This window comes from Podarcis pityusensis (assembly GCF_964106645.2).
Source record: "Podarcis pityusensis genome assembly, chromosome: 9".
NCBI classification, from domain to species: Eukaryota; Metazoa; Chordata; class Lepidosauria; order Squamata; family Lacertidae; genus Podarcis; species Podarcis pityusensis.
Window position 1 is genome coordinate 77,243,513 of NC_138034.1, and position 26,625 is coordinate 77,270,137.

Sequence of the window (26,625 nt, forward strand, 5' to 3'; positions counted from 1 at the left end):
TGAGCAGGAGGGCGACTTGCACGAGAGCCAGAGTGGGGTAGTGGTTAAGAGCATTGGGGGAGGACCAGGGTTCAAGCCCCACTCCAGCCCTGAAGCTCAGTTGGTGGCATGGCTGGTGTCGCTCAGTCTAACCTTCACAGGCTGGTTAATATGTGGAGGGGACTCCTCAGAGAGCCAAACATTGAGAAAACTCTGTTAAGAAGTGTGTCCACAAATACTGAAACATTTCTCCCAAAGCTTGCCATAGAAGGAAGAAACCAGGGTGGGGAGAGAGACAGCTATTGTGAGCGGCAGGTCTAGCTTCTAATCGGGGGGATGATTTTGCCAGGGCTCTGCAGTCACAGAGCTTGGAGGAAGGGATGTTGCAGTGACGTATCGCAGAATCATAGAAAGTTGGAAGGGACTCCATGGGTCATCTAGTCCAACCCCTTCAGCTAAAGCATTCCAGACAGATGGCCACCCAACCTCTGCTTAAAAGGCTCCAAGGAAGAATAGTCCATAACCCCCCAAGGGAGGCAGTTTCACTGTTGAACAGCTGTCAGTAAGTTCTACCTGATGTTGAGTCAGAATCTCCTTCCTTGCAGGTTCTGAGTCCTGCCATCCAGAGCAGGAGAAAACAAGTGTGTTCCTTCTTCCATCTGCCCTCTAAGTATCCTCTCTCCTCTCAGTCTCCTCTTCTCCAGGCTAAGCATACCCAGCCCCTTCAAGCGCTCCTCATAAGGCTTGCCTTTTGGACCCTTGGTTCTCTTGGCTGCCCTCCTCTGCACACATTCCTGCTTGTGGCACCCAGAACTGGACACGGGACTCCAGGCGTGGTCTGACCAAGGCAGAATAGACTAGCATGATGACTTCCCTTGATGGGGACGCTGGGCTTCTGTACCGCCTTGCTCTTGTCTGTCCTCCTACTTCTTCTTGCGGCTCTTCCCTGGAAAGCGCAGGCCACTCAGGTCATTCTGCCTCCGTGTCGCCTACCTACACAGCCATGCCTGTCAAGTCAGCTTTGCACCTGGTCTCTGCAACATTTCGTGCCAACTGAGCACAACACAGGCCTGAAGCTTCTTATTTCATTCACCGTAACTTATTTGCCCTTGCCCGCATACTTCTGAAATGTTGCAGGCTCTTTCTTTCTTTCTTTCTTGTTTGCATTTTCTTTTGTTGCCCACAAAAGGGAGGGAAGCAAGTCCCTTTAAGTCCCGTCCCCCCCGCCCACTCTCCTTTTAAAGGCACCCAGCAAAAAAGGCACCTATATGTCTGTAACTTGGCAAGTTTCTCACCCAGGAAGGCCTCTATGATTTATGCTATCTCCCAACACGAAGTGCACACTCCTAGTAAGAACTTTCGCTGGAGAAGATGCAACACAGTCCCTGGAGGCTCAGGGGGTTCGGAGTGGCCTTTTTCCTGCTCCAACTGGTTTGCCCACTTTTAGACAGAGATGCTTCCTCGCCCACTGTACTACTACTACTACTACTAATAATAATACTTTATTATTTATACCCCGCCCATCTGGCTGGGTTTCCCCAGCCACTCTGGGCAGCTTCCAACTGAATATTAAAAACAATACAGCATCAAACATTAAAAACTTCCCTAAACAGGGCTGCTTTCAGATGTCTTCTAAAAGTCTGGTAGTTGTTCTTCTCTTTGACATCTGGTGGGTGCCACCACCAGAGAAGGCCCTCTGCCTGGTTCCCTGTAACTTGGCTTCTCGCAATGAGGGAACCGCCAGAAGGCCCTCGGAGCTGGACCTCAGTGTCCGGGCAGAACGATGGGGGTGGAGACACTCCGTCAGGTATACTGGACCGAGGCCATTTAGGGCTTTAAAGGTCAGCACTAACACTTTGAATTGTGCTCGGAAACGTACATGATCTGGTAACTTCCTGACTGGAATACCGCAACACATTCTACGTGGTGCTGCCCTTGAAGACGACTCAAAAACTTCCACCTTGTCCCAAATGCAGCGGACAGATGACTGGCGGAGCTTCCATTTAGATCTCACGTCACCCCTTGCTTTAAAACAGCTGCCTGGGCTGCCTGCTTATACCCGAGACCAATTCAAGGTACTCATGTTGGTGTTCAAAGCCCTAAATGGCTCAGGCCCCAAATACCTGGAAGACCGCCTCCTTCCCTACAGACCCTCTCAGGTGCTTAGATCAGCACCTTTTGGTTGTTCCTCTGCCTTCAGAGGTTGGGGAGGGTGACCAGGGAGGAGAGGGCCTTCTCTGTGGTGGCCCCTGAACTGTGGGACTGCCTCCCCACAGAGGTGTCCCTGGTACTGTACCTTCATTGCACAGCTTCCAAAGGATGCTGAATATGGGACTTCCGGGGGAGGCGCCTCCAGCAATGGCAGAATTCCTCTGACCGGGAGGAATCTGCTCCGTGGAAATCTGGGTCTGGCCGCCACGGCGAAGGCGGAGACCCGTTAAAATCACAGGCGGAAGAAGCCTGTGAACGTGGGATTCGGCGGGCACCTTTTGCGCCTCCCCCACTCGCGGGGAACCCCGGTTTTTGGGGCTCCGGAGCGACGTGGGGTGAGCGGCGCGGTGCATCGAATCGTCTGCTTCTTCCACGGAGCGAAGCCACATAGCTGTTGCCGGAGAGCGCTGACCTTTTCCTGTGGACAATTTGACTTTAAAGGAATTACCCGTGAGTAGAGCTGAAACGGAAGAATTGGATCTCTAAAAGCTTAATTTGGTATTGTAACGGGGAGGTTCAAAACAGGAAGTCCGCCTTCCCTTTTTGTAAATAGACTGAGGCAATGAAGTTGCAAGCTGGAGTCCTGGAAGGTCTTTTGTAAAAGATCAAATTTCCAATGGTAAAGAACATTAAACCCCCTCTTGGAGGCAGGAGAAGAGAGGGGGAAGTTGCGGATTGAGTATGCCTGCGGGAGAGAGCGAAGAGGCTTAAAACACTTAAAACGCTCTGACCCTGGAAACGGGCTGCTAGTAAGACTGACTTTTTTTTTCTTTTTTTTTTGAATGTTCATTGACAGCGTTTAGAACGTCCATTGACAGCTAGTTAAATAAGAGAAATACATTGTTTCTACTGTCTCCGGTTGTTTTTTAAAAAGGAGGAAAGTAACTGAAAATTTAAACTAACCGGATTATTGAAACTGTGTTTAAAAGAGGACATACTGACCGATACAAATACAATCTGTTCTCCCCTAGTGGAAGCTTTTGAAATTGGTTACTTTATAGGAGCTGGCCTAGGGGAATTTCCAATTTCCAGCTGCACAATAAAAAAAGTGTGAGACTTTGGAATTGACCTTGAATCTCTTAAGTGTTATGGCAAACGGAAAGGAAAAAACAGACGGGATGTCGACAGAGGAGGCCTTAGTGGCTGCATTATTGAAAATAAACGATTCGCTGGAACAACTCCATAAGAAAACAGATGCAATAAATGTGAAATTGGATGTTGCAAATATTGAAACTGATTTAATTGTAGAAAGTTTAAATAACTTGGGACAAAAGGTGAATACCAATTCAGAAACCACCCAGAAACTGATACAGGAATCTACTCTGAAACGGCAAACTGCAGATGAAACCAGGGAAAAAACCCTTGCTGCTGAATTTAAAGTAATACAACTGGAGAGGAGAGTCCCATCCATACGAAGACAACTTGATGAACATAAACTGACATTCGTTATGATTGAACTTAAAGAAGAACGGATGAATTTGAGGACCAGAGTCCTATCTGAATTGGAAAAGGAAAGCCTGACAGAGTTTCAGGAGGCAACAGGACTAACATCGGTTGAGAAAGAGAGGTATTTGGGGGTTAGTATGACCGCCAAAAATGTGAATCTGCTTAAGGACAACTGTGAAGGATGTTGGTTTGAAGAGAAGGGGGATTTGGAAATATGGACAAATCAGAAGTTGTTACTGTTGGGCCGAGTTATTGTGGTGGGGATGAGGGCTGCTGTGTTGCTGGGGATGTTGCTTTTGTTCCAAACATTGCAAGTTCTGGATGGGATGGAGGGTCTCAGGAGGTGGCAGAGGGTTGCTCCTAGAGCTGTTTGGCAGGGCAGGAAGCCTTGAGTTAAGCTTAAGAAATTGATGGATGCTAAAGAAGGAGGTGGACCTGCCCTGCCAGACCTTTAAACTTCGTTATGAACCATCTGCCTTTTGCTGGTTGAGAGAATGGTTGCTTCTTGAAAACACCGAAGTGTTGGACAATGGCAGACGAAGTTGATGGACTATTGGTGGAAATGACTGGCAAGATCCGAGACCAGGGTGAAGAGTCGGTGGAAGAAGATTGGAAAAAGTTTAAAGACTATTTATAGAAATATTGTAAAATTAAGGAATGTTAGAAAAATGTTGGAATGAAATTACATGGCTCTAGTAGAAATGTTATAAGGAATTAAGTATAAATAGAGTAATAGAAAATTAAAGGGAAAGTATGGCAAGAATATGTTAAGATAATTATAGAACAGAAAACAGAGTAAGATGGAAAGGAATTGCTGAAACAAATAATAGAAGTAGAATACAAAAAGGGAGGTGGGAGGAAGTCGCTGGAAATAAGTAAATGAAATATAAGATATTGAATGAAATTTGATTTATTTTATTGTTGTTGCATTGTTTTGTTAGTTTAACGTATTGTATTGTATGTGTTTTTTCTTTTCTTTTAGTGTTTAAATTTTTTTGGAAAAGTAATAAATATTTTTAAAAAAAAACAAAGGATGCTGAATATGCATCTCTTCACCCTCTTCAATATATACTTGAGGTGTATATTTTTAGGACTCACATTATTTTGGTGTATTTATGTCATATTGTTTTTTATATTGTGTAATATTGTGTCTCAGATGACCACAACACCTGAAGCCAGTCAGATCCTGCATCCACAGCAGTGACCAGAAGAGAAATGACCGCTGGGAGGAGCCCAGAGAGAAGAAACTGCAGCAGCCCAAGCGGTTGCCTTCCTCTGCCCCAGATGCAACAAAACATGTCTGTCCCATAGCGGTCTCTACAGCCACAGCAAGGGCTGCAACCTGCAATGGTTTGACCTCACCCCCAAAGACGGACTCCTCCATTGTATCCCGAGACAGCTGGATGCCAACAATATTAATGTTGGGTTTCAATTGTTATAACCCGCCCTGGGTCCTTAAGGTGAAGGGCAGGTAATAAAATGTAAGAACAACAAGAGCAACAAGCGTTACCATGTGGTGGAGTCGCTCCTGCTCAAGGTTCCAGACAACAATGGACTCTTCCAGGATTCACACACACACACACACACACACACCCTGTTCCCCTTCCAGCCTGGTTTCTCCTCAAACAGCTGGCATAAGCGTGCCCAGTTCTTACTGGCACCCTTTTGGGGTTTCCCAGGTTTTTGTTTAGTTTAGTTTAGTTCTTCTGCACATCTTGGAGTGTCTCCCCACACACCTCCTGGCACCTGCACAGAGCTCCCTCCATGTTGATTCTGCAAGGCCAGGCATCAGAGCTCATAGTTAAAACATATGATTTCCTAGGAACATGGTAGCATCATGTTCCGTGCTTCAGAACATATTTGATTCTCTTGCTAATTATGCTGTTTTAAATGTGCATTTTATGTTTGAATTCCTACAGCAATGTTCTCCCTTGAAATGTTTAAGATTTATCTTTTATTAATTTTGCTACGTTAAACATGCATTCTATAGTTGATTTCCTTCGTAAAGTGTCATTTTGAAATCTTTAAGATAAAGTTTTAGTTTCTTGTTAAATACGTTGCTTTGAATGCATACCTTATATGTGACTTTCTTCAGTAACATTTTGTGCTAGATTGTTTTATTTCATGTTTTAATATGGGTTGTAAACTGCTTTGGGATTTTTTAAATTAAAAATATAAAGTAGTACAGAAATGAAATGAATCACCATCATCGTTTTGAAGACAAGGCCAGAGAACTACCCAGCAAACTCACGCATGCACGCTCACACATTACCTCAGTGACAAAGAGGGTGCGGGGGTCAATGATGTCCAAGAAGTGTCTAAACCTTCCGTAAAACGAAGTCTGCAAAGACAGAAAGGCACAGAGCTCAGACGTGGCGGGAACACAAGGCATTCTTAACCCCCTCTCTCACTGCTGGAAACGCAGGAAGGGGCAGCTGCTTCCCATCACTTCATGCTGAGGATAAGAACGTAAGAGCCTTCAGGATCTGGCCAAAGGCCCATCCAGTCCAGCACCTTGTTCTCAGCGTGGTTGAACACTTAGTTGCCTGTGGGAAAACAGAAAGTAGGATCTGAGTGCACGAGCCGTCTCCCCTCCTTTGGTCCCCAGAAACGGGGAGTCCGAAGCCTCGCTGCCTCTCAGCCATCGTGGTCAGAAGCCATCGATAGCCTTCCCTTCCATGATGAGACCATTGGGAAAGCTGTCAGCATATGGCATGTCCCCAGGCAGGAGGGACAACGACATTCTGCCTTGGTCAGACCACACCTGGAGTCCAGTGTCCAGTTCTGGACACCACAATTTAGGAAGGATGTTGACAAGCGGGGTGGTGTGCAGAGGAGGGCAACCAAGATGGTCAAGCCTGATGAGGAGCGCTTGAAGGAGCTGGGTATGTTTGGGCTGGAAAAGAGGAGACGGAGAGGAGATATGATAATAATAATAATAATAATAATAATAATAATAATAATAATTATTATTATTATTATTATTATTATTATTATTATTATTATTATTTGTACCCCGTCCATCTGACTGGGTTTCCCCAGCCACTCTGGGCAGCTTCCAACAAAGATTAAAAATACATTAAAATGTCACACATTAAAAACTTCCCTGAACAGGGCTGCCTTCAGATGTCTTCTAACTGTCAGGTAGTTGTTTATCTCTTTGACATCTGATGGGAGGGCGTTCCCCACGGCGGGCTTCACTACTGAGAAGGCCCTCTGCCTGGTTCCCTGTAGCTTTGCTTCTCGCAGTGAGGGAACTGCCAGAAGGCCCTCAGTGCTGGACCTCAGCGTCTGGGCAAAACGATATGAGAGCCATCTTCAAATAACTCAAGGGCTACCCCATGGAAGAGGGAGAAAGCTTGTTTTCTGCTGCTCTGGAAGCTGGGACCCAAACCAGCAGATTCAAGTTACAAGTAAGGAAATTCCGACTAAGCATTAGGAAGAACTTTCTGAGGGCAAGAGCTATTGGACAGTGGAACAGACTCCCTCAGAAGGTGGTGGACTCTCCTTCCTTGGAGGTTTTTAAGCAGAGGCTGAAAGGCCACTTGTCAGGGATTATTTACCTGTGATTCCTGCATTACAGGGGACTGGACTAGATGACTCTTGGGGTCCTTTCCAACTCCCCAATTCTATGATTCTGAGGCAGGATGCTCCTACTAGCTGCCAGGCACTGGGAAGAGCACAAAAGTGGTACAGCCCTCACCCACCCAACCCCAAACAAGCACCACAGTCCCCCTCTGCGTGAGCCACTTGGGAGCGTTCTGACTCCGGGGTTCCTGCACGTCTCTTCACACAAAGAACCGCAGTGACATTCGTTCCCTCCCACGCCCAGACCAAGCATGGAGAGTTTAGAAGGAAAACTCTGTTAAAAAAACAACCACCACCATTATAATTGGTGTGGAACACCTCCGGCTTCTCTCCCCCTCACACGAACAGCTTTGGCTCGCTTACAAACAACAAAACTAATTTTAAAAAATCTTTTTATAAAATAAATTAGTTTTGAGCAGAGACGCAGCAGAAGACAAAACAGTGCCTGATGCCTGTCAGGATGAAGCCGACTCTGATGGCTGGTACAGCTCCCTGTCCTACGCAGCATGGAGGCTGCGCCTGCCACCTGTGCCCTTCGCCCCCAAGCGCACCCTTGCCATCCCAGCCCCAGCCCAAAAGGAAAGGCATTCCTCACACTTTGAAGGGTGCCCATGGGTGCGTTTCACTCGGCTGTTTCGTGAGATACCTCTGATCAGGAAATGACCCAAAGTAACTGGCATCCCCAGCTGGCACCAAAGCCCTGCTCCTGGGCATGGCCCAAGGGCAGGGGGAGACCCCTGGATTTCACCCCCAGACTCAGCCACAGGTTTAGAGGGTGGGAAAGCAGCACTGGGCTGCCCACTCCCACACAGCCTGCGGAGGGTCTCCTGATCGATGCATCACAAAGGAGTCCCTCCCGTTTCATGTCCTGCTTTGAGAATGAGCGAAATAAGCAAGGCTGGCTCCACCTTGAGCCTTACCTGGCCACAGCCCTGCCACCAGGCTGTCTCAATGGGAAAGGGGAGAGGCAGGGCTCGCCCCACCATGCTTTGCCCAAAGGCCTGCTCCAGCAGGCGCCTTCTGCCCATGAGCTCTTTCTGTGCCAGCTGGTCTTGGTAAGGACTGTTCTTTAATAACTGACAAGTGAGTTTGCTTTCCCTCCTTGTCCTTCTCCCTTGCGGGCCATGACTAATTTGCCAAGTCTCTCCAGCGCAGCATAAGCACTCTTGAATCTCAACCAGAAGAGTCTTCAAAGAATAGCATTGGGTGCTAAATCTGCCCAAGGTGGTTCTCCGTCCACAACGGACCTCCTGACCCTAACCAGCGGGCTTTTTGCAAGTACAACCTTGGGTTACAGAAGCTTCAGGTTACAGACGCTTCAGGTTACAGACTCCGCTAACCCAGAAATAGTACCTCGGGTTAAGAACTTTGCTTCAGGATGAGAACAGAAATCGTGCAGCGGCAGCAGCAGGAGGCCCCATTAGCTAAAGTGGTGCTTCAGGTTAAGAACAGTTTCAGGTTAAGAACGGACCTCCGGAACGAATGAAGTTCTTAACCCGAGGTACCACTGTATTCAAGCCTGGAGGCAGGCCAATGCAGTGCACAAGCCAGTCACCATAGTTTTCTGCGCATTTTCCCCCTCACCAAAGGTCTGTCTGTAACCTTTTCAGGGATATCTGCAAGGGCCTGGTGGGGCAGGAAAACCTCTTAAACTTTGCTGCTCCTGGGCAGTCTAACCAAAGCTAAGTGGCGTTGATCAGGTACACTTCTAATCTGCATCAAGGGCTTTACATTTCATATTGCAGTGTGTTGTTTCTGGGGCACAATGGAGCTCCCAGGAGCAGGGAAGCCCAACTGTGGCTTCCAAAAGATTTAGCCTCCTCGTAGATTTCCCAACCAGCTGCACGGCACGGCTGCTTCTCCTGGGCGCTGCCTCCTTTCGCCTCTCAAGTACAAGCTTCCGCAGGCAAGAAAGTAGGTCTCCTCGCCCCAAGAGGCCAAATATCCTTGTTTTTGGAGATGGCGGGGAGAGCGGAATCGACGCAGAAGCTCTGCGCTGCCAGGGCTGCTTGCGATCTCAGCAGACACTCAGGTGGATGCTGAGAGGGGTAAGAAAAAGCACTTTCCATTTGTGCATTTGTTGCCCAGAGAAGAAGCCGCTTCCACAAAATGTGAGGGCGAGTCCTTCCAGGACTCGTTTTAGGGATGCAATTGTACTACTGATTCCAGGCTGTTCACTACCATGATATTTCTTCCTAAAGTTGGCAGTATGGAGCGTTTTGCAAATAGTAATAAAGATCCCACAGCTGCCAGGAATGTGAGAGCTGGTGAAGGACAGGGGTAGCCTGACTCCAGCCTCACGTTCTGCCTTTGCTTTGTTCTAGAATCCTCATGGGTCCCAAACACATTTTGAGGTCCCAGATCAAGAATGGACACTTGGCTCTTTTCACACTGAAAGCATAACTCACCAGCACCCAGAGATTCTGATATGAGAAGCACCTTGCAGGATCAGGCCAAGGCTGCCTCTTTGCAAAAATCCAAGGTACCAGCGAGTCCTAGGCGAATCTGCCAGAAATGGGCCAGTGGTCCTCAGCAGCAGCACGCCCTGGCGTAATGGGTCTATGTGCCCAGCTGTTAATCAGAAGGCTGGTGGTTCGAGCCCACTCAGGGACACATGCAGGCAAGATTCCTGCACTGTGGGGGGTTGGACTAGATGACCCCCAAGGTCCCTTCCAAGTCTACAATTCTATCTATGAGCCCTGTTGAGCCTGTATCTCACCCCCTAGGTGGTCATAGGCAAGCCCATAATTCTCCCAGCTCCACCTCATACAGGGATAACAACACTGACCTAACTTTTATTTTAAGGATTATTGCAATGATGTACATGATGCGTTATGCACACACTCAGAATGCACTCCACCCACGGGAAGGGCTAGTGTTCTCCCTGCACCAGAACCCCTGAGGTTAATGGAACTGGGACCAGCGCACTGGACTTGGGCTCACAGCCCTAAGAGGCAGGAAGAAGCCAAGACTTAACTGACCCTCCCAGACTGCAGAAGAGGGCTAACCTCTCTTCCAAGAAATAAGCAACTTGCAGCCTTTCCACAGCAGCAGGAACACTAAGGGAGCTTGCCGGTACATTAAAACCTCAGCGATGCTACAACGTCCTCTCCCCACCTTATTTATCAGAAGGAGGGTCAGTGTTGCCCAGGCATAGGCAAACTCAGCCCTCCAGATGTTTTGGGACTACAATTCCCATCATCCCTGACCACTGGTCCTGTTAGCTAGGGCTCATGGGAGTTGTAGTCCCAAAACATCTGGAGGGCCAAGTTTGCCTATGCCTGGTGTTGCCCAATGACCAGAGAGCTGAACACAGAGGCATCGGCATTGCCCCCAGACTAGGAAGCTGGGCAAGCAATGAGTCTCATGTTCAGTTCCCCATCTGTAAAATGGGAATAATGATGGCCTACGTCCCTTGCACTTCTCACAAATATGAACTTTCTCCAGTTAAATCTATGATATCTAAGAGCCACATCCAAGCAAGTTTTGTCTCATTCAACCCACCACCACCCATGCGATTTGCTCACTGTCCTGGTTCCACCTATTCAGAAATCCAAAACCTGGAAGTGAAAATCCTTCACAGCCATGGCCGGTCTACGTGCAAGGAAGGCTTTCAGCTGCCCTCCAGAAAAGTCGGGCAAAGGACCAAAAGAAGCCCAGAGCGAGAAGCAAATAGTCCCGTGTGACGAAATGAGGGTTGTCTAAAGGAAATTCAACAGGTCTTTTCAGACATTCCAAGGTCAGGAGGAAATGCCATGATGTTCTGAGTGATCCACTTATTGCATTGGGACTTTGACCCTACCAGGGCAACACAGCATTTATGAGCATATACTAACTGAACGTAAGGCACGGTTTGCCGGAAATGTCCCCTAAAAAACCCTCCTTGCTGTGAATAAGGCAATGGCCAGAGCAGTGGAGGCAGCATGGAGGCTCAGATGCTGAACCCCAATTCTGCAGCTCCTAAAACGGAACAGAACTCAGCAAAAATCTGTGTATTATGAAGAACCACAGGGGGACTTGTTCAAAGTGCTCTGGGTGCAGTTATGGGCATGGATCCCAGGGTAGCTCCCTGCCCCCCACCTGGAAAATACTAAATAATGAGAGAGAAATTAGAAATTCACCAGCAGCAGAATGCAATCTCTGCCTGGAAGGCACCCCTTAACCCTTTGGTGCCCTGCGCTGATTTGACAGGGGCAGGCTGGGATCTTTTGCAAGGTTGCAGATGATGTTGGGGTACGACTCTTCCACATAAACTGCATTTAAACCCACGTCCTTCTGCAACCTTGCAAAGCATGGGGGGGGGGGGGGCGCTACAGTTTGAACATCTACTTGGGGCTGCTCCATGGGCACATCAAATGCCTCCGTGCCATTTTGGTTGACTAAATAAAAGCATTGCCCTATACGGATGTATAAACGATGCCACTAAAGGGACTGCCAAGGTTTCTCAGCTACCCTTTGACAGAATAATAATAATAATAATAATTTTTTATTTATACCCCGCCCTCCCCAGCCAAGGCCGGGCTCAGAGCGGCTTACAAGCAATAATAAAAACAAGAAGAATGATTACAACTTAAAAACAAAAATAAAATACAACATTAAAATAATGGAACATTAAATATTAAAATGTAGCCTCATTGCAGGAGGAGAAGGAAAAGAAAAAAGAAAGAGAGGGAGGGAGGGAATCAGAAGATAGAGGGGTGGGCAGGAGATCCATGCTCTCTACCTGCTACAGTAACCGCTGCCTTTTTCTTCCCCAAGTACCTTAGAATCATAGAATCATTGAAGGGTTGAAAGGGACCCTGAGGGTCATCCAGCCCAACCCCCTGCTATGCAGGAATCTCAGCTCAAGCATCCCTGACAGATGGCCGCCCAACCTCCAAGGAAGGAGAGACCACCACCACCACCTTTTCAGGGAGTCCATTCCTCTGTCTTCCCATCAGGAAGTTATTCCTAATGTTTAGGCAAAATCCCCTTTCTTGAAATAAAAATAAATTAAAAAATGTCTAGTAGCACCTTACAGACCAACTAAGCTTGTTCTGGTACGAGCTTCCGTGCGCATGCCCCCTTCTTCAGAGACTGCAGGTCTCCTTTCTTGGATAAGGATGGATGAGACAACAGCGCTGGCATCGAAGTTTCAAGGGCGAGGGTTTCAGAGAGTGGAAAGTGCCCTGGGAGCAACGGAACAGCACCCACCCTCCGCGAGCCCCCGGCCGGATCCGACCATGTCCGGGCTCGAGACCCCCATTTCCCACCCAGGCTCCAGAGACGCCTCTGGCCGCTCACAAGCTGCCTTCGCCCCCTCCACTTCGCTGTCGCGGGATGAGACCCGCTTAATGCCAGAGAGCCCCCACCCCCCGCTCCGGGGTCCGCCCTTTGGCGTCGCATCTTGTGGCGGGGAGTCCCGCCGGCCGCCGCCGCTCTCCCCAGGCGAGAGCCCAGCAGAAGCCCCGCCTCCAGCCCGCACCGAGCCAGGCGAGCGCCAATCAGCGGGCGGCGTTCGGAGCCAGCGAAAAAGGGCGGGAATTCAAGCGGGCGAGTGGCGTGGCCGAGGCCCAATCAGCGCCGGCGTTGAGCCGCCGAGGGGCGGGGCTTGCTGAGGCAGGCGCTTCTTCCCCGGCGACCCCCCCCCCAGAGACGCCCCCCCTCCCCGTTCCCCTCCCTCGGCCCTTCGCGACGCGGCGGCGGCGGCGCCCACCTGCTCGAAGCGAGGCCTCCCCAGCTGGAAGGGCGGGAAGCCCGCGCTCTCCGCCATCCCCTCACGGCGCCACTGGCAGCCAGCGAGTCTCCTGCGCCGCCTGGCCCCGCCCCCTCCGCCAGCACCGCCTCCCATTGGACGAGGCCCACCGCAGCCCCCGCGAGGCATGCTGGGGCGGGTAGTCCTTCGCCGCCCAGAGGGGAAAGCGGCCTCAGGTACGGGAGGAGCATGACGGGAAATGTAGTCCCTCCGGCCGACGTCGCTCCGCCCCGGGCTGCGCGAAAGGAATGGTGGGAAATGTAGTTTCAAGTTAGGAAGCCGGGCATCGCGCAGCTGGCCGGGCGAGGAAGAGGCAGCAGCGGGGGGCCAAGGGGCTGCATCAGCCGGAGGAGGAGGGAGGCCGGGCTGCCTGCCGGAATGGGGGGGCCTGGAGTGGGAAGGGACCCCCAGAGGTCATCCAGCCCAACCCCCGCAATGCAGGGATGGCAGCTCCATCATCCCTGGCCAGCAGCCACTGCTTGGAAACCTCCCCAAATCTCTTTTCTGATGAGAGCAGCTTTTGCATCTCATTTGGAAACCAAGGACCCAGAGTCTGGAGGAAGAATGGGGAGGCACACAATGCCAGATGCTGGAAGTCCACTGTGAAGTTTCCACAGTCTGTGTTGATTTGGGGAGCCATGTCATCAGCTGGTGTTGGTCCACTGTGCTTCATTAAGTCCAGGGTCAACACAGTTGTCCACCAGGAGATTTTGGAGCACTTCATGCTTCCTTCCACAGATGCTGACTTCATTTTCCAGCAGGACTTTGGCAGCTGCCCACACTGCCAAAAGTACCAAAACCTGGTTCTATGCCCATGGGATTACTGTGCTTGATTGGCCAGCAAACTCACCTGACCTGAACCCCATAGAGAATCTATGGGGCATTGCCAAGAGAAAGATGAGAGACATGAGACTGAGCAATGCAGAAGAGCTGAAGGCTGCTATTGAAGCTTCCTGGTCTTCCATAACACCTCAGCAGTGCCACAGGCTGATAGCATCCATGTCACTCCGCATGGATTTCCACCACTGCTTGGAAACCTCTGAGGAAGGAGAGCCCACCCTCCAGAATGTGGAATGGTCTCTTTAAATTTGAAGGTTCATTATTGGTCCACAAGATGTGTATTTCTTTAAGGGCCAGAGCAAATAACGTGACCTAGTTTTACAGCTGTGAAGCAGTATAGCAGGTGCTGTTAAGTCGTGGTAATTACTTACCCTGGTGGCTGGGTCATGCTTATTGATATATTATAATTAATGTAAAAGGAGTTTTTGTTATTAAAACGTAGCTAAAAATGAAGATGAGGGTGAAAGAAGGGAGCGCAAAGTATGGTCTGAAGCTCAACATCAAAAAAACGAAGATCATGGCCACTGGGCCCATCACCTCCTGGCAAATAGAAGGGGAAGAAATGGAGGCAGTGAGAGATTTTACTTTCTTGGGCTCCATGATCACTGCAGATGGTGACAGCAGCCACGAAATTAAAAGACGCCTGCTTCTTGGGAGAAAAGCAATGACAAACTTAGACAGCATCTTAAAAAGCACAGACATCACCTTGCCAACAAAGGTCCGGATAGTTAAAGCCATGGTTTTCCCAGTAGTGATGTATGGAAGTGAGAGCTGGACCATAAAGAAGGCTGATCGCCGAAGAATGGATGCTTTTGAATTCTGGTGCTGGAGAAGACTCTTGAGAGTCCCATGGACTGCAAGAAGATCAAACCTCTCCATTCTGAAGGAAATCAGCCCTGAGTGCTCACTGGAAGGACAGATCGTGAAGCTGAGGCTCCAAGACTTTGGCCACCTCATGAGAAGAGAAGACTCCCTGGAAAAGACCCTGATGTTGGGAAAGATGGAGGGCACAAGGAGAAGGGGACGACGGAGGACGAGATGGTGGGACAGTGTTCTCGAAGCTACCAGCATGAGTCTGACCAAACTGCGAGAGGCAGTGGAAGACAGGAGTGCCTGGCGTGCTCTGGTCCATGGGGTCACGAAGAGGCGGACACGACTAAGCGACTCAACAACAACAACAAGTTTTACAGCTGGGAAGCAGGTGCTGTTAAGTTGTGGTAATTAAGCTGTTTGGTATAGTATATAAAGAGCAGCACCTAGCTCTCTCAGTACCCTGGTGGATGGGTCGTTCTTATTGATGTATTATAATTAATGTAAAAAGAGTTTTTGTTATTAAACCGTAGCTAAAGTTATTTTGCGTTCCTTGTAATGTGTGGTCTCCCCAGCATGCCTTCTGCAGTGCAACTAATCTTCAAATAGCCAACACGGAATAGCGGAAAACACGCTCCCTCCATCTCCTGTGCGCCCAATTCTCTTCATTGATTTATTTAACCATCTTTTTATTTGGTTTTCGAAAGAAAGAGAAATAAAAAAATAATATCTACATCAAAAAGCGGTACAAAAGGAGCCACAGGAGCGGCAAGGATCCCAACTGCTGAAAACTGGAAAAAAGAAACTCTGCCAACGAAAAAGGAATGGCAAGATAAATGAACTTTGCCACGATATTCTAATTTTTCAAGTTTCACCTGTACTTGTGGTTTTTAGGATGGGGGGCATTTTATGTTTTGATGTCCCCACTTGAAGGCTCCCGCTGCCCTTCCTCTCAGCCACCAGCCCTTGCAGAAAAGGGCTGGAGAGAGAAATGGGAGGAAAGCAGGAGTCAGCAAAGGGATTTTCCCCTTTATGCAGGGGGGGAAATAGGAGGGGAGAGAACGGTGTGCTCAGATCCTGCTTCTGGGCTTCCTATTATGGACCTCTTGGTGGAGTACAGGGTCAGGTTCAAGGTGCTGGTCTTGACCTTTAAAGCCCTTTGTGGCTTAGGGCCCTCGTATTTACAGACCTTCTCTCCTGGTCTGCCCCACAGAGGACCTTAAGGTCCATGAATAACCATAGTTTAGAGGTCCCAGGCCCTAAGGAAGCCAGACTATCCTCCACCAGGGCCAGGGCCTTTTCAGTGATGGCTCCAACCTGGTGGAATGCTCTGTCCTATGAGACAGAGGGCCCTGCAGGATTTAACCTCCTTCCATTGGGGCCTGTAAGACAGAGCTATTCCGCCAGGCCTTTATTTGAATTCAGCCTGATCTTTTATTTCCCTTCTCTTCCCCCCCTCCCCTTTTATGAAGATCACCCCCTCTGAGACCCCACAGCTAATTCTCCCCTGGCCTCCTCGCTGGCCCAAGTAGGACCAATTCAGCCAGCTAGCCCTGGAGATTATCTAATTGATTTTTGATTTTTATTGTTATTCATGTTTTTATACTGTATTTTATGTTGCTTTTATAATTGTTTTAAATTTGTTGTTAGCTGCCCTGAGCCCGGTTTTTAAACCAGGAAGGGCGGGGTATAAATAAAAAAATATTATTGTTATTATTATTGGTGGCCACTGTGAGCCCAGGAGGCTGGGCAACGTGGGCATTGGCCTTTTCCAAAAGGCTGACCCCAAGGTCTTCTGTGGGTGCTTGCGGGTGCCTTGCCAGAGGAGCAGCTCTTTGCAGAGAGGGCAGCAGGGCCAGCCTGCCAGTCTTGGGTGGGAAGGGGCACTGTGCCCCCCCCCAAGAAGCCGAGCCCTCTGGAAAGCCCATGTTGGGAGGTGGGTGCTAACACTGTCGGCGGGCACCCTTTGGGGAAGAGATGGGTTGGGGTTCAGCGTCAAGAGGGATCTCTGTGCACCTGGGAAAACAGAGCGATTGGAGGGGGGGTCCACTGCCCTTTCCCAGACAAAAGGGTGAAGCAGGCTGGGTGGGGGCGCTGGGCTCGGCCCAGGCGTGTTCAGGCATCCCGGATCCGAGCACCTGCTTCTCTCGCAGGTCACCCCCTGATCTTGACCACCTGCTCGCATTGTTCAGCCGCGATTTGGCCTGTCAGTTTTAAAACTCTGGGCGGGGGCTTTTTCCTCCCTCTCAGCCCTTCATCCCCCTGGATTAGCTGCAGCCCAGTGGGGCACCTGCTGAAAGCCATCACAGTGGGAACCTCCCCCCCCCCAATCCAGCTGGGAAGAATTAGGCAACCTGTCACAAAGACGACACGCCAATCATTGGGAGTGGGCTGCTTCCTGTTGGGACAAGCGAGGAGCAGGATGTTAGGTCCCCCCCCCCCCCAATTCTGCAAAGACAACAGCAGAGGCTGGGCCTGGCCTGCCCCCTCCTCACTCTGCCACCCCCTCCAAGGTGTGGGGTGGGACCCATGGCATCTTTAGCTTAAGAACCTCTTTTAAAGCCATCCAAGTTGGCAGCCATCCCTGCCTCCTGTGGCAGGGAGTTCCGTAGTTTAACTCTTATACTCACAGCAGAGGTTATATTTTCTGAGAATCCTCCGGAAAAACAATCTCTCCAAGGACCTGTTGATGGCATTTTACCATTGTACTGTGGAGAATGTATTAACTTATGGTCTGCGTGTGTGGTTTGGGAGCTGCACGGTCAGGGGAAAAACAATGCTGTCCAGGGTTGTAAAAACAGCGGAGAGAATAATTGGGTGCCCTCTTCCCACCTTGGATCAAATCTACACTTCCAGGTACCATAAGAAAGCTGCAGAGATAGCGCAGGATAGTGTGCACCCCGGAAATGATCTCTTTCCGCTTCTGCCTTCTGGAAGAAGGTACAGGGTTATAAAGACTCGGACTAGCCGCCTGAGAAACAGTTTCTATCCAAATGCAATTCTGGTTTTAAACGCAGTGTAAGGTAGTCTCTATGGGAGTGTATTGTATTCAATTATGGGGTATTTTTAGGGGGTTAACCAGGCTGGGATAGCAGGCTTGTGGGTTTTTGAATGTCTTATGTAGATTTTTTCAATTTCGTTGTTCTGTATGGGACAATGACAATAAAGATTATCGTACTGCGTAATTTCTTTTAGCTGTCTTGAAACTTACAACATTCTGCTCCACTGTATGTCTCTGAGTTCTAGCGTAACAACTTTGGAGCTCCCCATTTACGTGTGGGGCTTGTGAGGCCACTGCAACCTTTGGATTTGGGGCATGGGAATAAAAAGGCAAGCCAGGAATTTCTAAGCAACAAATCCAACCGTTTTATTTTATTTTTCCTTTAAAGTGCTTAAAACAGAACAAGCTTTCCCCCCTCTTTTTAAACAAACATCACCCAATGAGATTCTTAATACAAGTGAGCACCTCAGCATGAACCCCATGACTGGGAGTAAAATTCCCCCGTGGGGTGGGGTGGAGGGGGGCAGAGGTGCTCCCAAACTTGCTCAAAGGGAAGGAAGACGTTAACTAACACTGCTCTCCTTGGGACACGGTTTGCTTGGCGCTGCCCGGTGGCCCTTTGGGCCAGGAGAGGAACACAAACGAACAATTAAACGAAACCAACCGGCCCCACGCAGAACACTGCAAGGAAACTCTTGCCAGGAGGTAAGAACCCCCAGGAAATACTGAATGGTACATTTCTCCTTTCCCAACCCGGTGCCCACAAAAGCCTTAGGGGGGCTGCAGTCCGTGACTTTGGAAGGGCACCGGGTTGAAAGAAACCTGCGGTGGGTCGTGAGGCTTATTTGGCAGAACGTGAGAAACGTGGAGGCAAACTGTTGATGAGAACCACCCTCAAAAGCGAAGACCCTGCAAATCCAGAAATATGCCCCCGCCCTCTCAAAACGCGCCCCTGAAAATCCTTCCCAACAACTACCGTCTTGGGATGGGGGCAGCCGGCTCTCCTCCCCTTTTAAAGCTTCCAGACAAGGATGTGGGGGGCAGCAGCACCCCAATTCCAGGAGGGGGACAAGGAGCAAGGCAGCTGCGCATTTTTGGCACCGGGATCCGGGGAGTCGATGGGTGAACCTTGCAGCCCCAGCTCCCTGGGGAGAGAAAGGAGGCTGGGCAGCTTGGGGGGGGGGGGGTCAGAGGACCTCAGGGGCCGGAGCTCAGCGCCAACGACCTTCCTGCAGCGAGTGGGCCATGGAGGCCTCCACACAGGCAGGCAACCAACAGGCTTGCCCCTCTCTTGGCAAAGGCAAACGGAGAACGCCCTGGCTCAGCCCACCTCATGGGTCCCTGGCGCTCCTTCCTCCTTGCCCAAAGGCTCCTCTCCAAGCCATGCCAAGGCCAGAAGGGCCTACAACCTTTCTGCTGAGCTCCTCCATCGCCCGCGGGCAGCTGAACCAAGGGGCAACGCAAAGGCCGGACAGAGTTCCTCCACCGTTAGCTGGCCCGGATAGAGAGCGGCCGAAGGGGGAGGGAAGGAGGCTGTGGCTGGCAGGCGAGCTGACCGGGAGGCTGTAGGTGGGGGGGCAAGGGGGAAAGCGCCCCCCTGCAGCCATTGCGGGGGGGGTGGGGGGGGAGAAGGATATAGCACTCCCCAGGTGGGCAGAGTAAGAAAAGAATCAGTGGTCCACTATCACAACCCTGGGAGAAGCGGACAGGATTCTCCGCAGCCTGCCAGCCCCTTTCTGGACCAGGAAAAATCCACAGCCCACCGTTAAGGGCAGAGAGATGCGCAAGGGATGATGTGCAAGGGATGCGTGAGGGATGGAACCGAGGGCTGAAGCTCCCCCTGAAGGCATCGCCATTCCCCAAGGGCCAGGTGTGTGTTGGGGGGGGTGCAGGCTGCACAGGTCTCCTCCTGGGGCAGGAAAGGGCCAGGGCACCCCAAGGCAAAGCAGAGACATTGCAAGGCCTGAGTGCACCCCCAGGTCTGAGAAGGAAACCCAGAAGAGGAAGCCACCTTGAAGGAACCACACACTTTGGTCCCGTGCCGTTTGGTCACCCGCTAAGAAGCAGGGTCCTCCTTCCTCTGGGCACCCAGAGACTTTTGCCCAGGGCTTCTGGCGATGACGCCAAGCCCCCCTGCCCTGCCTGAGGACATTTCCCCGTGTGCTTCCGCTGGTCTGCAGCGCACGAGTTGCCACGATCGACGCAGCGCACAAGCCTGGAGATGCTCCGGCGCATTTGTCCTCCCCGCGAAAGAAAAGGCACACTGTTTTTGTTCTGATTATCGCAGCAGGTGGGGGGGGGTGCAAAAAGGACGAGGTGCCACTGCGGTGCCCTCCTGCCAAGTCCCTGCCGCCACCCCAAGCAGAGAAAGAGAAGGAAGAGGGCAGGCAGGCAGAGGCAGAGACGGGTTGCAACTTATTCCAGCATGCAATGAAAAGAGTGCCAGGCGCTGGGCCAGGACAGCACCCCAAGTCCTAGGCAGCCCCCTCTCTTGCCCCCAGGGGGCAGGTGAACCTGGCGAGGTGCTGAGTGGTTGGCGCAGGCTGGGCGATGCTAGCCCTCAAGGAGAACAGTGGTGGGGTCTGCACGCCGTGCCCTCGGCCCACCAGGAGGTCTTTCCTGCACAATCCATCTCCCTGGTTTCGCAGTCCATCCTTCGGCCATGTCGGCTGGCTCCCCCCCAAAGGAACACCCACCACCCCCACCGACAGGGAGCCAACAGCCAGCCAGAGTCACCATCCCAGGGGACGGGGAGCGGATCCGAGCCCTGGGCGTAACTGCGGGTGCTGCGATGGACCGCGAAGCTTGCAGGACAGGAGGCGAGCGACTCTCCAGAGAACGGCGTCTTGCTCAAAACCGGCTGCATCCCACAAACACTGGCGTCCGGTTGCCCGTGGCCCAGAGGTCCGGAAGCAAAGGGTCCTTTCCGCAGGGCCTCTCCTTCCTGGGGGGCCACCTTGAGCCAGGAGAGGGGGCCGGGAACTCAAGAGTGGGGAGGGCAGAGGCGTGGCAGGTGGAAAGGGGGGTGGGGGCGTTATTTGGCTGCCTTGGGCTCCCCCTCCAGGGGGATCTGCAGCAGCCGGGGAGACTGCTCCATGATGCGCACCAGGAGGAGGTCGATGTAGTTCTCCAGCTCGCGGACCTGATCCTGCGTCTGGCTCAGCTCCGCCTCTCGCTTCAGCAGCAGCTGGATCAGCTCGTCGTGCGTCAGGTGGTAATACTTGGCGGACGGATCCAGCGCGGAAGAGTCCTGGGGGGGGGACAGAGGGAGGGGCCTGCGGTCAGCGGAGAAGCAAGACCTTTCTCTCCATCAGGACAAAGACCAGCAAGCAATAGTAATAATAATAATAATAATAATAATAATAATAATAATAATAATAATAATAATGTCGCACAGGGGGCAGAAATTCACAGAGGAGAATTTTAGGAACACCAGGAGAGACTGCTGGATGAGGCCAAAGGGGCCCATTTCAGACCCCCCCACCCCCAGGAAGGCCAAGCCAGGCTGCTCTGCCTCCAGCGGGGCACTCTGGTGGGGCAGCAGGAGGCAGCCAGGGGGCTTCCAGGAACTGGGCCTGGGAAAAGCGAGCGCTATGGGATCTGTCGGAGCAGGGTCTTCTTTTGAGGCAGAATGGCCCCCGTGGCGGAGGGGGAAACAGGGGGGAATCCCAAGGGGGCACAAAAATAATCTACCAGCCCAAGAGGACAGATGCAGGGAAGTCCCTTCTTCCCGCAGCACAGGGTTAAACTATGGAGCTCCCTGCCACAGGAACCTTGCTTCTGGGTCTCCCCTGTGGCTGGCCCCTGTGCAAAGAGGGTGCTGGACTGGGTGGGCCCCTTCAGCCTGGTCCTGCGCGCTCTTCTTATGAACACACTTCAAATTAAAGGTTCTTCTTCAAGGACACTGGAAGCCCCCCCCCAGGAAAGAGCCCCCACCTCTGCCGCCCTTGGTGCATTTTCTCCCACATCCCCCAACCCTCCCGCCCATCCCCTTTTACCCTTTTGGGCTCCGGTTTCTCCAGCTGGGAGGTGGGCGCTCCCCCCGCAGTGACGCTGACGGCGCTGCCCGGCTCGCGCTCCCGGCCGCCGCTCCGGACAGGGGTCAGGCTGTCTGCTGGCCTCTGCTTCTCCTCCTCCTCCTGAGGGGGGGCTGGCCCCGGAGAGCTGCTGATGGGCTTGACGGGGTGGGGGCTGCAAGAGACAAGCGGCAGGAGCAGCAGAGTCAGGCTCACAGAACAGCATCTCCCCCTCCCCAAGGAGTTTGCACAGCAAGAGCCCCCCAAAACACACACACGGCCGAAGGGGGGACACACACCCAAAAGCCACTGGGGGGAAACTCCTAGAACAGGGGTAGGCAACCTAAGGCCCGGGGGCCAGATCCGGCCCAATCGCCTTCTAAATCCAACCCATGGACGGTCCGGAAATCAGTGTGTTTTTATATAAGTAGAATGTGTGCTTTTATTTAAAATGCATCTCTGGGTTATTTGTGGGGTGTAGGAATTCGTTCATTTTTATTTTTTCCAAAATATAGTCCGGCCCCCCACAAGGTCGGAGGGACAGTGGACCGGCCCCCTGCTGAAAAAGTTTGCGGACCCCTGGACTAGATGGCTCTTGTCTTTGAATCAGCTCCCCTTCCTGTCCTTGTCCATTAGCCTGTAAACTGTGAGCAAGGGCCTGCAGTTAATTTTAGGCAATGCTTTGTTCTGAAAGTGTTCTAGAAATAATAGAGAAAATTGGGGATGGGGACAACCAGTAAAAGTGTTCTGGATCCCCACTGCGATTCTTTCAGGAACGGGGAGCAGCCTGGTGTCCCCCCAATACAGAGACACCTGAGAGCCCCAATTTCTGCTCACGGGGTTGTTATAGGAATTTAAAGATCTTGTATATAAAATAAATGTTCCTAACTGTACAAGGCAAACAAATACATCAATATATGGCTGTCACCGATGGAAGCGAAAGCTCAGAAAAAGCTCAATATGGAGGTCAAATGGCCGAAATATTGGGAAATTTTGGAACAAGATGGAGATAGACTGAAACGGCAGAGTTTTGAGAAACTAAAAAATAAAGTGCGAGACTGACTTCATTATTATCAGATAATGGAGGCATATAATTTGGACAAGAAAATTGGCTTCCAGGTGGAAAAATCAAAATTGGAAACAGAACTGTTAGAACCCAAAACCAAGATTTTGTCAAAGATGTATAACTTGCTGTTGAAATGGAATACTCAGGATGAAACGGTGAAATCTGGTATGATTAAATGGGCACAAGATGTTGGACATAACATAATGATGGCTGACTGGGAACAGTTATGGACCACAGGTATGAAGTTTACAGCATGTTATGCCTTAAGAGAGAATATTATGAAAATGATATACAGGTGGTACATGACACCAGTCAAGCTTGCAAAAATCTATCATTCGCCCGATAATAAATGCTGGAAATGTAAAGAAACCGAAGGTACATTCTTTCACCTTTGGTGGACGTGCCCAAGGATTAAGGCTTTCTGGGAGATGATTTACAATGAAATGAAAAGGGTATTTAAATATACCTTTCTGAAGAAACCAGAGGCCTTTCTCCTGGGTATAGTCGGCCAAATGGTGCCAAAGAAGGACAGAACTTTCTTCATGTATGCCACAACAGCAGCAAGAATACTTATTGCAAAGTATTGGAAGACACAAGATTTACCCACCCAGGAAGAATGGCAGATGAAGGTGATAGACTATATGGAACTGGCGGAAATGACTGGCAGAATCCGAGACCAGGGAGAAGAGTTGGTGGAAGAAGATTGGAAGAAATTTAAAGATTATTTACAGAAATATTGCAAAATTAATGAATGTTAGAATGATGTTGGAATGAAGTTAGGTGGTTTAAGCAGTAATGCTATAAAGGTGTATGTAAAAAAGGATTGTTAATAGATGAAAATTTATAGTATATTAAGTTAAAGGATGATGAGAAAATAAAGAGGGAAAGAAATTGCTGACTTAACTAATTGAACTGGAATACAAAAAAGGGAGGTATGAGGAGGTCAGGGAAACAAGGATATGAATGTAAGCTATGGAAAGATTGACCCATTTTTCTTTTTTCTCTTTTTAAGTGTCTTTTATTCTTTTATTCTGTATTTTGTATTTTTCTTGTATTTTTACTTTTTGTTTTTCTGTAATTCTTTTTTTCTCTGAAATTTTAATAAATATCATTAAAAAAAACAACAACAAATACATCAATATATAAACCACGTGTCTGGAAAAAGTACAGGAAAACAGTCCTAAAGCCATTTTGACGCTTTCAGTCGCCTTAAATATTTCTCTGCAAGGAGGAAGGGAATGGAAAAGCCTCCCCATTGTCTCTTTGCTCACAAATCCTGTCTTAAGGCAGGGGTAGGCAACCTAAGGGCCGTGGGCCGGATCCAGCCCAATCACCTTCTCAATCCGGCCCACGGACGGTCCAGGAATCAGCGTGTGTTTACATGAGTAGAACGTGTCCTTTTATTTGCTCCTGTGCTCAAGACATCAATTCCATAAAACATATTTTGCTGCACTGTGTGAAATATGAGCAAACCGGGGCTGAACTGATATTACCTTTGCTGGTCCCTTTCCCGGGAAAATCAGAGGCTCACTATGTCAGGTTCCTATTGGAAGACTGGACAAACGCTAGAACATTAGCAGGGGCGAAGTTTTTATCGGTGGTTGCAAGAACCAATGATCCCTATCTTTTGAACAAAATGCTTGTTTAACCTGGAGGTAGGCTGTCTGAATTGTGCATTGCTTTGTAACGATTTGTTGGGTCTCTGGACCGTAATAAAGATTGATTTGATATTTAATATGCATCTCTGGGTTATTTGTGGGACATAGGAATTTGTTCACATTTTTTTCCAAAAATATAGTCCGGCCCCCCACAAAGTCTGAGGGACAGTGGACCAGCCCCCTGCTGAAAAAGGTTGCTGACCCCTGGTCTAGAAGATAGAAGTACTGAAAATGTCAAATGAAAAGGAAAAGGAAAAGGAAAGGGAAGAGGAAGAGGAAGAGGAAGAGGAAGAGGAAGAGGAAGAGGAAGAGGAAGAGGAAGAGGAAGGAAGGCAACTATGGCTCTTCCTTGTCCAGCCTCCCCTCCTCCCAACCCCCCCCCCCCATCTTTGTTTCGTCCACTGAAGGAAACTTCCACAAATTCCTTGCGAAGACAGGAATACAAAGCTCTGTTTCCAAGCAAACCTGACCCTCCCCCACAGCCAAAATCCTCTGCACTCCCCCCCAAAAAACTCTTTAGCCAGCTCTGCAAGACGGCCACCCTCCTTTTTAAGGAAGCCCCCTCACCACCGCTCCCAAAGTAATTCTGTTCAGGGCCTGTGGGACAGCTCAGCTGGTAGAGCACGAAACTTCTAACCTCCGGGTTGAGCGTTCGAGTTCCACACTGGGCGGAAGATTCCTGCATTGCGGGGGGTCAGACTAGACAACCCTCGTGGTCCCTTCCACTTCTACAGTTCTATGCTTGGGAGAGAGCTGCCGGCTTGCCTCTGTCTCCTCTGGTCCCCCTGGGGTGGGTGACGCCCCCATAAGCTTCCCCTTCTAGCAGCCAACTCTGTGGGGCAGGGAAGGGGGCTGTTTCCCCACAACCACAAGGGACCCACCCTGAGCTTTGCTGGCAAAGCCAAGGAGAGTGGGCACAGAGTGCCAGCTGCCAGGGAACTCCGACCCCCCACCCCAAATAAAAAGACCCCATGGCAGAGGCAAGAAGAGGGAGTGCAAAAAAGCATATTGGGAAATGATTTCTAATGAGCTGGAAAAAATGTTAAAAATAACTTTTGTAAAAAACAACAACCCTGAAGCTTTTTGATTAGGAATTTTAGGTACAGAAATACCTAAGGATCAGAAGAAACTATTTATGTAGGCTACAGCAGCTGCTACTTGCCCAAAGTGTCAGGAAAAAGCACCAAGGCAAAAGCCAGCTCCAGATGGCTGGAATGCAAAACAGTGCAGATGTACTGTTGGGGAAAAGGTGGAGCCTATTCTCTGTTCTGAGCACCGGATGTTAGCTCAGAGTGTCATATGACCTGTGCTGGAAGTACAGGGGAGGAGTGTGTGACTCTTCTGATGGAGTCTGAAGGGAACAGTCACATTTCTATGGACTGTTGAATGACAGGAATAAAACATGTATAGAGGACTCCTGTCTGTCTCATTTCCCCTCCCTGGGAGAATGCAGGGAGGGAGGAAGGAGGAGGGTGTGTCCTGCTCACGTTTGAGGAGGATCGCCGGTTTGTTTACCTAGCCTGCCGGAGGTCGCAGACGGACGGTAAACACACAGTATCTCGCTCAATTGCCTCGGGGGAGGCCAGGTACCTCTGCCTGTGGGCTGATGATACTGACATATGGTAGCAGAGGATGGTTTCGATCCATCGACCTCTGCATGAGAGGCTGGTGGATTGTCCTCCTCTGCTCCAAGGAGGAAGAAAAGCGTCTGAGAAAAGCCAGAGGCTCCACAGACAGCTGGTGGAAAGAAGAGGTGTTTTCCAGAGCAACAAAGTTCAAGGTATGCTGCATTTCGGGCTAAAAGTGTGAACGCAGTCTGATTAATTCACTGGTTCACGGGGAGCTGCGTTTTGGAAAAATACAGCTCCGGGAGAAGAGGCCTGCAGCTTGAAGGCAGAGGCCTGCATTCCACAAATTCTTGTGGTTTAGATAAGAAGTCCTATTGAAATGCATTGTTGCTAAGTAACGGAAAGTTGGAAAGTTACTGGCAAAGGGGCTGGAGTGTGAGCCTGGGAAAGCGAAACAAAACCAGAGAGTGTTTTGGCTACAAAGTTTACGTGCTCTTGGAAGGGACTTTCAATAGCAGCCTGAGTTTAGCTGCCAGGTGCAAAAAGCGTAAACAAATTGCAGTTTGCCTGCGTGAGAAAGGGAAAAACAACTGTTGGATTTTACAGTTTGTTTGACAGTGTGAGCTGGAGGCTTGGCTTCAAGATGGATGCCAAGAAGGGGGAGACTTGCCTAACTCATCTCCCCTGACCAGAGACAGTTATTCATCA

At 50.1% G+C, this 26,625-nt stretch overlaps 2 protein-coding genes across 4 annotated transcripts in view; both read right to left on the reverse strand.

Moving 5' to 3' along the window:
• The window catches only part of SFXN5 (sideroflexin 5), a 95,895-nt gene extending 82,871 nt beyond the window's left edge, over window positions 1-13,024 (reverse strand). For all 3 annotated transcript variants that reach the window (XR_013990480.1, XM_081021095.1, XM_081021094.1), the window contains exons 1-2: window positions 12,920-13,024; window positions 5,909-5,977 (exon numbers count right to left, since the gene is read on the reverse strand). Coding sequence is in view for 2 of the 3 variants with exons in the window: in XM_081021095.1 (XP_080877221.1) it covers window positions 5,909-5,977; window positions 12,920-12,976 (126 nt within the window). In the remaining variant the exon portion in view is untranslated. The remainder of the gene's footprint in view (window positions 1-5,908; window positions 5,978-12,919) is intronic.
• Window positions 13,025-17,950: 4,926 nt separating this feature from the next.
• Window positions 17,951-26,625, reverse strand: part of RAB11FIP5 (RAB11 family interacting protein 5) — a 68,124-nt gene continuing 59,449 nt past the window's right edge. The window contains exons 5-6 of the mRNA XM_081020659.1: window positions 21,608-21,800; window positions 17,951-20,859 (exon numbers count right to left, since the gene is read on the reverse strand). Of these exons, the coding sequence (XP_080876785.1) occupies window positions 20,644-20,859; window positions 21,608-21,800 (409 nt within the window). The 3' untranslated portion in view covers window positions 17,951-20,643. The remainder of the gene's footprint in view (window positions 20,860-21,607; window positions 21,801-26,625) is intronic.